General features: G+C 40.7%; 1 protein-coding gene and 1 long non-coding RNA gene across 3 annotated transcripts in view; one reads left to right on the top strand and one right to left on the bottom strand.

Annotated features, from left to right (window-relative positions):
• Positions 1-2,908: 2,908 nt before the first annotated feature.
• Positions 2,909-8,480, bottom strand: LOC144079246 (diencephalon/mesencephalon homeobox protein 1-B-like). Of its 2 annotated transcripts, none has more exons than XM_077607901.1 (5): positions 8,266-8,480; positions 6,245-6,400; positions 5,968-6,162; positions 4,909-5,317; positions 2,909-4,174 (listed from the first exon to the last, which is right to left on the bottom strand). In XM_077607901.1, exons 2-5 carry the CDS (start codon positions 6,395-6,397, stop codon positions 3,756-3,758), a joined length of 1,176 nt encoding a protein of 391 aa, XP_077464027.1. In that variant the 5' UTR covers positions 6,398-6,400; positions 8,266-8,480; the 3' UTR covers positions 2,909-3,755. The 2 variants fall into 2 exon arrangements, with proteins under 2 accessions (XP_077464027.1, XP_077464028.1); XM_077607902.1 differs by having other exon boundaries at positions 5,968-6,146; positions 6,244-6,400; positions 8,266-8,476.
• A 241-nt stretch (positions 8,481-8,721) lies between these two features.
• The window catches only part of LOC144079355 (uncharacterized), a 30,792-nt gene continuing 24,433 nt past the window's right edge, over positions 8,722-15,080 (top strand). The window contains exons 1-3 of the long non-coding RNA XR_013301504.1: positions 8,722-9,206; positions 9,279-9,343; positions 14,853-14,991. This is a non-coding gene — a long non-coding RNA (uncharacterized LOC144079355). The remainder of the gene's footprint in view (positions 9,207-9,278; positions 9,344-14,852; positions 14,992-15,080) is intronic.

Raw genomic sequence — 15,080 nt, 5'->3', positions numbered from 1 at the left:
TGTCAACTAGGAAAATCCCCCTAATAGCGCATTGCAGAGATACACATCAAAGAGCTCCTGGAAACCTTCAACGGCTTAGCCCGCACACACATACACACACACACACTCGCACACAGTATTAACTTACACCCCTAACTGTGCTTGCAAATAAAACTCAAGTGCTGATGGTAAATGGAGCTCATATTTAAAAGGATCTGAAGTGCATGTGTTGAAAAGAAGGTAGTCTTGTGTAAATGTGCTCCATTACTAAAACACTAACTACTTCCTTTCTAGTCCAAGAAAATAATCTAATATAGTTTATGGCAATGGCAGCAGGCCTTCAGTGAGGATTTAGCAGGCTTAATCCACCTCTTAATACTACGACCATCACGTCACATTTATAGAAAGCGTTGGAATAAAAGTGTACAAAAGTGTTGCTTACATCGTCTGGAGCACTTGCGAATCAATAATTCAGCAAAGAGGCTGAATATTGAATATGTTCATGAATTTTTCATGACAACAGGTATGTTTTCCTAGTCTAACTTAGCTTGCTCTCACCAACCAACCAAATTAGGTTTTTTGGTAAAAGAAATAGTTCAAATGCTGTAAAAATGTACAGATCAATAGCTTCAGCTGGACTCATTTTGCTCCCCAATTTACACTGATCATGGTCTTGCCATGACAGGTGCCATGTTTTCTGTTTCATATTTTGTTTACAATTATCAGAAATAGTCACTTAGCATATAAAAGTGTTAAAATTCTTAAGTGAATTGTCCTCTGTAGTGACCACTGTCTCCAAAAGAGTTAACTTAATCTATTCCAATGGATATTTCCATATGCAAAATCAAGCATTTTTCTCTCATTTATTTTAATTAAATTTTCAGATGGATAATCGAAATCAGAAGCAAAACTGAATAGTTTCATCTCGTATCTCAAAGCCGTTTCTTACATGGACCAGCACTTATCAATTCTGGAAACCACGAGCAGTAAAAATTGACGTGGGAACACAGCTGAAATGCAACAAAATAAGGAGAATAGAAAACAATCCCATTGAATAAAAATTCGATTTTAGTCGGTAAATGTAGGTCAAGAGAGGAGGCATTGATATTTTCTGGTTGTAGGAGGAAAAACAGGTGTGTGAACTTTGCTGACTGCATGAACCCTTTCACTCCTTTTTGATCTCCTTTCTATTCTTACTTAATCCATCGATATCCCGACCCGAGGTAATCTTCTTATGGCAAAAGCGTTTGGTTTCGCTGCAGCCAAACCTCAGCTGACAGGGTGGATGCGGATGGGGGTGGGGGGGCGGCGGTGGTTCACGGATGGGTGCGACAACCCCCCTCCCCTTCCCGCCTCATTCAGGATTAGTTCTCCTGCGGCGGCCGAACAAGCGGCAGGTTCTCCCCCGCGCGTCGCGGCGTGAACCACAACGTGGAGCATGCCGGGGACGTCCGTGTGTTGGAATTATTTACGGGTTGTGTGACCAAAGCAAACTGCGTGCTGTGTAGTAGGGGAGGTCAAAGGTCATGTCTGTGTGTATGTGCAGAGTAAATATGAGGTGTTGATAATTCATGTAGGGTTTTTCTTTCACCAAATTGTTGCTTTCTCACTTCTTGATGTAAATTTGACATATATGTTTAACCTATAACATATGTAAATACAAATTGATAGTCTATTCTTTTGAATCAGATTAATCATAACTTGGAATTTGATTCATCATAGTAATAGTACAACCTAAGAGAAAATCCTTTGATTAAAATTCCTTTTCAGACTTTTTAGCTCAGGGAAGAATACTGGCAGGATGTTTATGAGAGGATTTTATCATTTTAAAAAATGGAAATATCTTAAATCACATAATTTAAAACAAATCTCAAAATTCGACCTAAACTGCTACTTTTATGTCAAAATTTAAAACCATTTTGTTCTCAGAGAATTACATATATTTTTCAAATATTACTTACAATATTATCTATTTTCTAACCTCCTGTTATAGATTAAGTCCTAGTATATTTATTTATTTTCCCAATAAGAGTAAAGAGGAGGCAAGCATTTTTTTCCCAGCGGTCAGGCTTAATTTATTCCCTTGCATTTCACAGATAAATTACTCCTTTTTTTAACAATTGAAAGATACACATCTTAAATCTACAGCAATAATATACACAGACTTGGCCTGCTTTTAGTTAAACCCGCCATTGTTTTTTTAAAGCCACACGGACTAATTCAACAGTACCTCTGTTGTCGCCACGGCGACTAAAGATCATGTACAATTTTGATGGACCAGCCAACATCTAACATTGATGCTCACTTTACTTTTTTGTTTGCTCAAAAGAAAGCTTAATTCAAGACAACACGATTGATTTTATACTTGCATTTGGCATGTACATTCGTTGCTTAGCCTCTTTAGTGATTAAACAAATGTGAAATACATGCGATTGTATTTCAATAAAAAAAAAAAAAAACGTATTTTGTATTGTATACAGTAAGCCAGCCCTCTTATTCATATTTGCGTTTTTTTTTTTTGTCATTTTAGAAAATTGCCACATGATGGTGACAAAGTTGGTGCATTTAGACAGAAAAGACTTAACTTTATATGTTAGGGCAGTGCAAAATATTTTTTTATTTTTTTTTTTCTAAGGTAAGGCTGCATGTTTGAGATTTTCAATTGATTCACTGTTATTGATAGTGACAGTTTGGATGTCTGTTGTCAATGGCATAATCCTTACAGGGAAAACAACCTTGTGAATTGGCTAATTGTTTGAAATGTATCTGCTAAAAACTTATTTGCAGTTTTTTAACTCAGCTAATGCAACAACAGTTTAGCTTGGTTGCATCTTTGGAAACTCGGTTTTTGTAAGGTTGCGTTTTTGATGGTTTTAATTTGTTTCGATTTTTGTTTTGATTTGTTTATAATGACCAAAGTAAAAAAATCTTTAGTGATGATCCTTTATTCACATCAAACTTTTTTCTCACTGTCTATGATGGCTCTGTTTTCAAAAGTATACTTAAAACTAATTTAAATAATGATGTGAAAAAATAAATACAGTATTTGAAGGTCAGTTTTATCCATTTTTTCCCAGTAAATTTATCTAACATTTTTTTGAATTATGAATTCATGTAAACAAAAATTCAAAGTATATAAATATAAGAAATAATAATAAAATTAAGTTTAAGTAAAATATTCACTTTTTGGCAATTTCAAAAACTTATCTTTAACATTATTAAGGATCAAAACTTTTAGGTGAAACCTACTGAGGTGAGCGTTTATTCCAAGAAAAGATTTTCCCCAAAATGTAATATACAAACATACATTAGATTTTGAACAGGTATACGAACAGTTTATATATTGTTAGCTTTCTGGAACAGATTTGTTGGCTTTACATTAGTTCCTGAGAGAAATATTACATTGGTTTTAGACAGACTTTTTAGGTATGGATTAATCATGAAAACCAAGGTTCCACTGTAAGCGAGTTGAGTTTTCTTGGGACCTACTGTGAGTAGTCTTTTACCGTCATCCAGTGGCATCTAGAAGTAATTACAAACCTTTTTTAGAGGGGGTGTAAATCCCCTGAGAATAGTGGCGCTTCACTATATACTGCGTTTAAGCCTATTTATATTCTTATAAATCCATTTTATGTCCTCCCAGCAGACACGCTCACGACGGGCGAAGCCAGTTGGAAAATGTCCAAATTGCCTTGCTAGATGACGTTATTGAGCATACTCAAGCGGTTGAATGAGGAAAATGACGAAGGGCTAACTCGCTCAGTCCCGGACGGCCTTCAGTTGGGGAGCGCGTCCAATCCCAGCGAGGCCGCGTGCTGCTTGGCTCTCAGCCGGAGGTTCTCGATGCTGGTGGTCTTGCTGTTGAGACTTCCCGGAAGGCCGCCCGACGCCCCCGGCAACAGCGGGCTGTTCCACACCTGCTGAGCCTGCGACAGCGTCTGGTAGTAAGACTGGCAGGGGAGCGAGCCCAGAGGGGACGGCATGTTGACGTTCATGCCCAAGTAGGGCAGGGAGGGCGGCGCACTCATGTCAAAGGACGGGTAGTGCACAAGGTTGTTGGTGGCCGCCATGTGCTGCCGGAACTGCTCTTGAAGCCGGAAGAGGCTGAGGGGCGACGAGGCGTACGAGTTGCTCTGGGACGGACCGCTCGTCACGCTGCTGGAGGATGGCAGGGCGGGTGAGCTCAAGGGCGACTCTGAGAGGCAGATTGAACATTTTAATCACACAGCGTCCAAAACTAAAACTAGTTTTCTTTAAAAATTAAAAATACAAAATTTAAAAGCAGGCGCGAAGCCTGTATTTGCTGACATGCTATCACCCATCTGTGGAGGACACAGTGTCAAAGTCGCGGCCCGGGGGCCAGATCTGCCCCATCGTATTCTTTAGTGTGGCCCCCTAAAGTATACTTGTGCATTGACTTTGTGTTTCTGGCTTACTCATGATGGATACTTCTATACCTGCCAAATTTCATGATGCTAAATTAAACTGGACTCATGGGCTCATATTTGAAACTAGAGGTTTTACTTCAATTTTGTAGAGAACGTTAGCACATCTGCCTCACAGATCAAGGGTTAAATTCTTGGTGGGTTCTGGCCTTCCTGTGTGGGATTTGTATGTTCGCCCTGTGCCTGCGTTGTTTTTTGCAGGTACTTTAGCTTCCTCCCACATCCCATAAACATGCATGGTAGGCTGATTGTCCCCTCAAAATTGTCCCTAGATGTGAGTGTTTGTGTGTATGTGAATGATTGTCCTCCTGGCTGTCAACCAATTCAGGGTTTTCTGAACCAAAATGGCAATTCTTCTCAATCTACCGCAGTTTCTGTCTGGTGGACAAATCTCCAATTTGTTAGGAAATTTGCACAATAGTGGGGGAATTTGCCCCAGTTCAGTTTTTTCCCCCAAAAAAGTTCACGCTGACAGTAATCATACCTGACGCGGCGGGACTGAGTTGTTTGTAGGCCGGTGGGCTGCCACAGGGCTGAGTACCACCGTGACCCTGGGCCTCTTCCCTTTTCCTCCGCCTTTCGCCGTCGTCCTCGACGTCCGCGTTGTCCTCCGCCGCCGACTCGCCCTCCGACGGCTCAGGGGAGGTGACGTTCACCTCCACGCTCGTCTCACCGGGTTCGTGGGACCTCGCCGCCGGCGGTCTGTCCGACTCGGAGTGGCAGGACGAGACGGAGGAGGGAGGGGGTGGAGTAGCGCGGGTCTCGCCGGGGGGGTCCAGCTCGGTTTTGGTGTCCTCAACGACGACTTGCGCCTCCTTCTGCTTTTGGAGCTGCTCCTTCTGCAGGCTTCGCTGCTTCTTGCGAAACTTGGCTCGCCGGTTTTTGAACCAAACCTGAGTGTGTGCAGAGAAGAAGACAGTGTGAGCTTTTTTAAGCATAGTTTTGAGGGTCAGACTTAGTTGTTGGATTTCATACTTAATGAAAAATTGCCTGTTTTTTTTTAGGAAATTGAAAATATCTGCTGGTGAACACAATCACTTGGCTCTTAAGGTGGTGGTGCCAACTTTCCATAAATTGTCAAAATAAGGAATCAAGTTTTTTTTGAATAACTGATGCCTTCTTAAACCTTTTGGGAGTTAAATATAAAATATCATTCCTTTAGCCATTTTTTCAGGTTTTATGAGACTTCCTCAAATTTGAAATTAAAAAAAACAATCACTGAGCCAATCGTAACGTTTTTTGGAAAGATTGTCAAGCGCACAGGTGGTCTGAAACCCATTAAAAAAATGTGTATCTAATAGAGGATCACACTATGAATCCAACGGTATCATTTGGATCATAATACGTCGTATTTTAAGCTAAACTAAATTCATATAATCAAACTACATTTCAACTCATTTTGAAAAATTGCTTACTAATTCTAACTGCTTTTTGTTGTTAAGTGTGTTAACTGCCACCACACTATGCTTGTATTTCAATTTTTTGCCCAAGTCAAAGCAAAACAAAACCAAAAAAGTCAACTTGAGGCAAGCCTGCATTTTACCTGCACACGAGCCTCGGGCAGGTTGGTGCACATAGCCAGACGCTCCCGCATAACCACGTCGGGGTAGTGCGTCTTCTGAAAGGTCTTCTCCAGAGCCTCCAGCTGCTGGGCGGTGAAGGCCGTCCTGCTGCGCCGTTGCTTTCGGTGCTGCGAGCCGTAACGGGCCTCCAGGATGATGTCTTGAAACGTGCAGCCGTTGGGGAACAAAAAACAAGCCGCGCGGCACGTTGAATTGAGCCCCTTTTACACCGCCAGGGCGCCACGCCTGATACTTACCAGCCAGTCTTTCGGCCAGCGTGAGGGCGTGCACCGAGGGCCGGTAGTCGGGGGCGTGCTGGGCCTGCTGCGCCGCCTGTTGGTGGAGGTTATACATGGCGCTGAGGGAGTTCATGGCGTGCAGGGAGTAGCCGTTGACCCCGTAGTGCTGCATGACCTATGAGAGGGGAAAAAATGGATGTCTAATTCATGCAAACTTTATATTCTTATATTTGAAAACTGGATATGCACAGTTAAATTGTACTAAATGATTAAATATGCATTGTAATTTATTAATGTAGATCCATATGACTTTCCATCACTGTTGTCAAGGTGCTCATGAGCAAGGCACTGATCCCTATAGCTGAGTTTTTGGGTGACATGAAACAAACAACCACGAAAATGTACACTAAAACTGAATGCAAGTAGGATTTGGCTTGAAGGCATTCTATTTAGGGAAATTGAAAAACATAAAAGTTTATTCCCTGTTTATTGTAGCAATTGTAAGGGGAGCATACAGCAACAAGTGGAAGTGGTAAGATTTTTTTTTGTTTCTATGTGATTGAAAAGTGCTCGTGGTCAGGTGATTATAAATAAATGGAATTGTATTTATATGAACTGAAAAATAGTTCACACTGAAAAACATTCAACTTTGACGTTAGTAAATGCGAGCTGATTGCACATGATTGTTCATGTATGATACCAACACTTTTTATTTTATGGGTAATATGTATTTTGAACAGGCAGAGACAAAATTAAGAAAATATCACATAGATACTAATGTCAGGAAAAAGCAGCACAAAAACAATTAAGGAACTTAAAGCAATATTTTATTAAGGATGTCACAAGGTAAATAATATTTGTATTTTCATTTCTTTTTCAAAAAGGATTCCTATTATCATGCAGTTTATTCACACAGGCCTATCTTAAAGGTAAATATTTGGTCATTAGTTTATGCAAACTGGATTAGGCCTTAAAAATTTGAAGGAATTAATTGGCAAGTCCAATTATTTTATTCTGAAAAATGCCCACTGCCAACTTTAAAACACCTTATAGTCATTTTGTCACATTTAGAAAAGAATGAAAGTTCATATTCATTATGATGATGAGGCCAAATAAATATTTTTCCTTGCCGTGTGACCCTTAACCCCGTCTTTTCCCCTTTCTTTTCTCCGTGTTGTGTTCCAGACGCCTGCAGGCTGACTGCCACATTTGCGTGGGGTCCCCCGTGGACTTGTGTCTAATGTGGGTGCAAATAGGTTTGAACTGTACCGGGCTATTAATTTATCATCTGGCTGACACATGAAAAGTGCACGCATGTGTGTGTGTGTGCGCATGTGTTTTCTAAAATAACCCATTCACGTATTATTTAGGCTACATCAACCTGAGGCAGTTTTCCAGTAATCTTCTTCATTTTAAGATGCACTGAATAAGAGAATAAAAATCAACATAATGCTTTTTAAGTGATCTTTTGTAAAATTGGCCCCGGGCTGTGATTTAACCCTCATTATGCTAATTGCCGTGGATTTATGAGTTACACGGTTTTTGGCTCCAGGCTTAGGAAACATTAGGGGACAATTTAAACTGGCAATTGTTTCGCTTAAAGTAAAAAAATATATACGTGTGTCAATAGATGGATGTGTGTGATAGAAATGTAACATTTTATGTACTATGCAAAGGTCTTTGGCCAAACACAACATTCAACTTTGACATCAATAAATGTGAGCTGATTCCACAGGAAAAAAGTATTACAAACAATTTATACAGAAAAATAGCAAGTATATGGACGGCAATACAATTGTTTTTTTTGTGTTTTATACGAGACTTTATTTTTTAAAAAAACTGAGTGCTCTTTTGCCCCTTTGATTATCTATTATAATGAGCATTATAACAACTAGTAGATCAAATAGTTTTGTGCAGTTTACGTTACAATTTAAAGTTACGTATAATACATTTTATTAATCCAAGAAAAATCACATCAATATTATAATCTAGTAATTCCATTTTTGAAAAATGAATGATATTTTAATATGTTCTGCTTACCTCTGTCGTCTTTGTGATCTTTTTAAGTGAAATATTTCCTCCAACTATCGATTATCGTCCTTCTAAATGGTCTCAACAAAAATCCTCATATTTTTATGATTTGTTTTCTTCAAATTTGCTTCCCTTTGGACTTTGTGCGTATCCCGCAAACATCCCGGTGGATTCCATCAAAGTGGAGAGAATGCTCGCAGCGTCCATCGCTCGACCCTTTTAAAGCGCAACGAGCAACGTCACGTGAACACATTGTCGACCAATCACGTCACGCCCTAAAATACGTACCTGACTGCCAACATACCACATTAACGCTCGTTATATTTTCCTCAAATAATTAATTTCATCATTAAATTTCACACATATTAAAATATAATTATCATTTTTATATTTAAAAATGTAGAAGGCATGCTAATTAACTGAGCACACGTGTGTGCGTGTGTTCATTAGTACAGTCTTGCGTGCGTTCAGGAACTTGCATCCGCACTTTCACGCCATCGTCTCGCTTTTAAAATAGATCTCTTAGTACCTAATTGAAAATTATTTATGACATTCACGTCTCTGTAATTATTTCAAATTATAGTCATGTCCATTTTTACATTTTTATTTTAATGCGTAAACACGTCGTCTATAGGAAAAACAAACATTCGTGGCTTTTTGCCAAACACGTTGATAGTGTTAACGAATAATTCAATTGACAAAATGGCGTTTTATGCCCACTTTAATTTAGTGCATGTTTTTATTGTCGGATCGTTCGGGCCCGTGTTACAACAGCGGCTGTTTGCCGTGAAGTCACCCGAGCTACAGATGCATCTGGCCGGCTGCTGCTTGCAGCGTCTCTCGGTCGCGCCCCCCAGGGGATTTATTTGGGGGGGTTCAGGATTTGCTAGACAAGACGCCATCTCACACCCTCCCGAAAAAAAAGGGAAAATGTCTTCAAATGACTGCTGGTAAGAGGATTAAAACAATAATGCCCCGCTTCTCTTCAAGGTTTTTCGCTCAAAAGATTTCTCCTCCACCAGGAAAAAAGCGTTTAGGTTTTGGAATTAAGGGCAGCGAAAAGAAGAAGACGAAGTAGCCTTTTAATGTAAGTAAAGCTTGCATATTTTGTGGATGGAGAGACAAAAAAAGGGGTTTGGGGGGGCTGCTAAACTTCAATGGAAATGTTTGGACACATTTGCAGCGTGGGAAAGGGAAAATAACGTGATTTTTTTGGGTGTAATTTGTTCCCATGCAACAGGTTATCCTTGCAAGCTTTTATTTTGGCAATAAAGCATGTAATTTATAGTTTTAAATATGTAGATTTTCCCCCCATCATAGGCCATTAGAGAAAAAAATGGATAGGATGCACCTTGTGAGCCATTAGAAAAAGATCAGAGGCCAAATAATTTATAAAATAATTAAATCATGAAGGAATCACCAAATAACTACGTTTATGCCAGTAAAAATATTCTTAATAATCATAAATATGAAAATAATAGGGAGATTTCCAAATCTAATAACACAAATCTAGCTAGTTGAATAAAAGCTGAAGTATATTACTATGGAAGATCTACTTTAAAAGAAAAAAATAGAGATAATTTTAAACCACAAGGATGGTTTTTCTAACAAAGGTATGATTTAACTCTTTATAAGGCACTCTTTGAACGCATTGCCTGCTATTGACGACTGCATCGATTCTTTCATCATTCATTTTCCGAACCGCTTATCGCAGGGGGTGATGGAGCCTATCCCAGCTAACTATAGGAACCAGGCAGGGGACACCCTGAATCGGTGGCCAGCCAATCGCAGGGCACGAGGAGACGCACAGCCATTCACGCTCACATTCATACCTACGGGCAATTGAGAGTGCTCAAGCAGCCTACCATGCACGTTTTTGGGACGTGGGAGGAAACCGGAGTACCCGGAGAATACCCACGCAAGCCCGGGCAGAACATGAAAACTCCACAAACTGAGGACCGACCTCTCAACCCAGATCTGTGAGGCCCACGCGCTAACCACTCGCCCACCGGGCCCCCACATAGGCTAAAATAAGTGTATGCAATTTTTAAAAACCTACAAACAGTATAATAGCGCCTGTAAATGTGGAGCTAAGCACGTATAAGAAAGCAAATGAACGAGTCCATTTGGACTTATTCACAGTTGCAGCTCATTGGCTTTCAAATGACAAAGTGATTTTGTTCCCTTCCACTGCCTGTGATGATGCTGATGCTGCTGCCATGGAAGTTTTTCGCTCTCCTTTTGCAAACGCAGCCGCTCTTTGTGCTCACCTTCAGGATGCTAACTTTCCCTAAACCTGGAATTCATCTGCGATTTCCGTGGATTTCCCGGGCGCTCTCATTGTTCTCCAGGCCGGGCCCGTATTCAGCCCCCCCCCCAATTCCCCCTTTTAAGCTCCTCTCCAGATCTAACTCATCGCCTTTCCTCTCCATCATCCTCTTCCCGCCTGCAAACTTTATCCCTGCATCAGGACTCCAGGCGGCTCAGCCCAGGCGATTTATGAACCTCGTTCCTTTTTTAATCAGGTTTTATAACGCCGGGATGTTTGTCATTTCGCTTCTCCAGCGGCCACTGTGTAGCCTGGCGCGTCAAGTCGAGGAGAAAGTTGACGCCTTCAGAGCCCATTAACTTGTGTCATTAAGCTTTCTTCAACTTCATGAATATATTAGCTAGCCGTGGCATGCGCGTGCTCGCCACCAAGGTTAGCCGGCGCGCGCTCATTTGGCTGAAATTAATCATTTTGATGTATTGCTGCAAACGCGGCGGTTCCAAGGGACTCTTGTGACTGGAGTAACAAAGCGAGCTGCCATTAGCGATCTTCTGACTTCCAATTAGCTCTCTGACTCAGTGGCTGGCCTCGCGCATATCCAACGAGTTGTCACGGAGAGACCTTGTGCCCCCCGGAAAATTGTGTCAAACAATAAGGGCCTGTAGTGGATGCCAGTTTGCAAACAAGCTGGGGTCAAACCTTGTGAAATGTTCGATCTTGGCCTTTTTTTGGAAATGGAAGACACCCCAAACACAAAGAGAAAAAGCCATTAAAAGGCTTACATACCACTGTTTATATGACAGGTTTGTTTCCTCTGATTAAAGTTTCTCTAATTCCAAATCAAGTTTTTTATTTCATTGGTCTGAAGGTTTTGTGCCAGCAAAACATTGACCAAATTAACCAAACCTCCAGTCCAAGTTTAATGCCAACTTCATGCCCAATTTATGAATCAGTAGCGCGAAAATAAGTCGTTTAAAGCAGTTTTGTGTTTTGTGTTCATACAGACCTTATGTTGCAAAAACTCAAAGCCCATAAAAACAAACAACGGTTCACGTGACTTAAAAATAAGATATAAAAGAACTAAATCCTGTAATATCGTATTGCAACGTTCTGGCAATGGCACTGAAACTAATGAAAATTCACTGCTAGTGTTCCCACTTTTAATGGATTAGGCATCTATTCTTGTTAATAGCATGCAATGACAAAAAAAACATCACTGTGTTACCTAGGGCAGTAACAGGTGTGTATTACAGTTTTTAGTCATCATTTTCTTAAATGTTATATTATATCTTTTAAATATATATATAAAAAAACATAACAAAATACCATAATAGTTAATACATTTTTTTCTGTTGTTCCTGGAGCAAAAGCAACAAGAGGACTTTGTGCACTTTTGTAAAGGTGACCAAAGTTTTGCTCGTGAGTTTTTTGCGTCTAGGCCGCCCTTCCCGAACGCTCCCTTCTCCCCAACTTTGACGTATCGAGGTTGGCAGGTTTGTTTCCTCAGTGTTTCTCAGAGCCGCGCTCTGCTTGCGCCCCTCGGGCTGCGGCCCAGCACAAGGGTTCCTATTGTCGGGCCCTAATCCAGGGGCTACACAGCTTTAGCAACATGGTGGGATAAAAGCCCATCAAACCGCTACTTTACGGGGGAAAATCTTTCCTAATCCCTCGCTTTATCTAAACAAAAGGAGAGAAACAAGAGGATAGAAAGAAACTGTGCAGACGCAGGGCAAGAGCGGCAGCTAAGATGCAAAGAAGTAGTTTCATCGGAGAAGCTAACCATTTTTGACAGGCTTTCACTAAAGGATTGACACAAAACGGACACCGGGAATCTAAAAAAGGGCCATTCAAGGTCCCTCTTTATTCTCCAATTGAGCTTCAAGTTCCTCGGCGGGATATGTTGAAATTAGCCAGATTAAATTCCACAACTGTAGGAGGACCTGCGGTGTGGTGCCTGTCAGATTTGGAACTTGTTCCCGGTTTGTACGGATGATGTAAACCAGGAGTGTCAAACTCATCTTTGTCGCGGGCCACGTCGTAATTATGCAATATCGTAACTACAGTCTCCGATTCATTCACTAATTGGCCAAGTTAATTAACAACTGTTTTGAAGGTCATTTAGGGATATGTTGGCCTTAAATAGACAAAATCCTCAGTTTGAGTATCATAATAGAGAATCTTTTTTTAAACAAAATAATCAATGGGGAAAAAAGTAAATACACTTTTATTAAAAATTTCCATGTATATGCATTTTTAAAAATTTGTATAGTACAGAAGCGTATTACTTTTTTATGAGGTGAATGCAATAAGCTTCTGTAGCATAGAGGAATGAAAATGAATAAAAACAATAAATGCTGCCTTTTTAATATATTTGAAATGCTTTTCTAACAAAAAGGAAAAAAATCCTCAAGAATAAAACTTCAAATATTATCTGATACATGTCCTTCTACAGAAATTATTTAAAAAGTACATGATTTATTTTCGTGGGCGATACAAAATAATGTAACAGACAGGTTTTGACATCCACGCTGCCAGTTTGACACCAGCGATATAATCTTGTGAGATATTAAACTTTGCCCTGGAATAAAAAGTCAGGGAATCTGTCTCTCCTGACCTTAGAAAAAAACGCTACTATGTCAGTAATAATTGAGCTCATTCCCCCTAAAAGATGGTGAATGACAGTGACAAACCCCAAATCTGTTTTTACAAGCCCACAGACATGTAACCTTTGTTTGAGTGGACCTCCCGCCTACTTAAAGGCGCACTATCTCGCCTGCACGTATGATGGACAAATCCTCGTGACCCCGTTTCACTGCCAATTCCAATTTGTGTCTCGGCTTTGTCAGACATGGCGTTGGCCAAATGACCAAGTTCCGCACTCCATTTTCCTTACCGCCTAAATGTACCACCGGAGGACCGTTCCCAGTCCTTCCGAGATTGAGAACGGATCGCTTTTGCTTCTCCAAGTAAAAAGGAAAGTAGCTCGGAGGCTCTCGGCTGACGATGATCATTTATACTCGCCTTGCGAGACTTTAAACCACATTAAACTTTCGCATTTTGAAAATGATTATATTTCACTGATACAAATGAACTTCACTGGAATGCATTTTTTTGTCATCTTCTCACCCCCACCTCTGAGCCCCGTGGCCCGTGAACCCCTGCAAGGGGGTAATTAAGAGATAACAGGCTGGGGATGCTCATGAGGGAATGAGTGATTAGTGATTCATTACACGAGCTTAGGAGGAAGTGGTCTAGAGGGTGTATGTCGGGGGCTGGTGTTACCCCCAAACCTACAGTAGTCAGATTAGAGAGTATACGCCAATATTATTGTTGTCGATTTTTAAGTGAAGATTTCGCCTAAGTAACTTTTCACTTACTCTTACAGTATTGATTAATTCATCGCTTAACATCACCAGGATCGCCGGGGTGCTGGAGCCTGTCCCAGCAGGTGGGGTACACCCTGACCTGGTTGCCGACCAACCAGATTATGAGTTGCTTTCGCCAAAATATGTTTCCTAAAAGCAGAGAAAACTAACTTAAAATAAAAAAAAGTAATGGCAAATTTACTGACAAGTTAAAATAAAGGCTTTTTGTGCACTAAATTTGCCACTTACAAGCCTGACTCACATTTTTATGAATAGCAAGTATATTCAAGTGCTCGAAAATAAATATAGGGCATAATTTGATATATTTCATTTGCATTATTTGATGGTAATAATGTTTTTGAATGCCCCTGTTCCACATCCTGGACTTGATTGTGTGGATGTTTGGCCCCTAAGAACATATGCACATCCCACGCAATGGCTCCCATCCACTTTTGGACTGTGGTGATCCTGTAAAGTCCATATTTCTGTCTTCATAGTCCTCCCAAAGCCAGGCTCCCATCCTGGCGTAATCCTCTCTGGTCCACATGAGCCGCACAAAGCGGCACGCTCTTACACGGAGAACTTGGGTTTTCATCGTCTGTTTTTATCTGATTTGGGAGCACTTAGAAACAGCTCCCAGTCTTTACACCATTCAATCGGACCGGCGGCCCGACAACGCCAGCTACCTCCAACATCTGTCTTTTGTTGTCAAATCGCCGCTAAAGTATCTGCGGGTCATGTGGATTCTGACATTTAGAGAATTGGAGCTCATCTGCTCGGCTTATTCGCAATCTTGTCTTAAAAAGCTCCATCGCCATAATGGCCGCCGCCGATATACTACGTATGCAAGTTAGCATGCGTAGTCTCGTTCTCCCGTAAGCTTTATTACTGAACAGTTTTGTTTTGTGAAAATGAGCATAAGGGATTGTTTTTTTTATTGTTGCTTTATAATCTGGTTTTAGGTTGGTTCTGCAAAAAGCCTTCTTAAAAAGGCTTTGGCTGACCTCCATTAAGCCACTGAGCCACCCAACCGTCCCCCCCCCACCCCCCAAAAAGAACAATGAAGGCCACACGATGGATCTTGCAAGACAGCATCGGCAGGTATGTCGCAATAATGTTATACTTATAAACAACATCTGTTCTTCAGATTGTGAAATATTGCTTCGTCATGTTTGGGGTAAAAAGTAAAA

The sequence above is a fragment of the Stigmatopora argus genome, chromosome 8, assembly GCF_051989625.1.
Source record: "Stigmatopora argus isolate UIUO_Sarg chromosome 8, RoL_Sarg_1.0, whole genome shotgun sequence".
Taxonomy (NCBI): Eukaryota; Metazoa; Chordata; class Actinopteri; order Syngnathiformes; family Syngnathidae; genus Stigmatopora; species Stigmatopora argus.
Note: the sequence above shows the minus strand (reverse complement) of the source record. Positions and strands in the feature narration are given on the sequence as shown.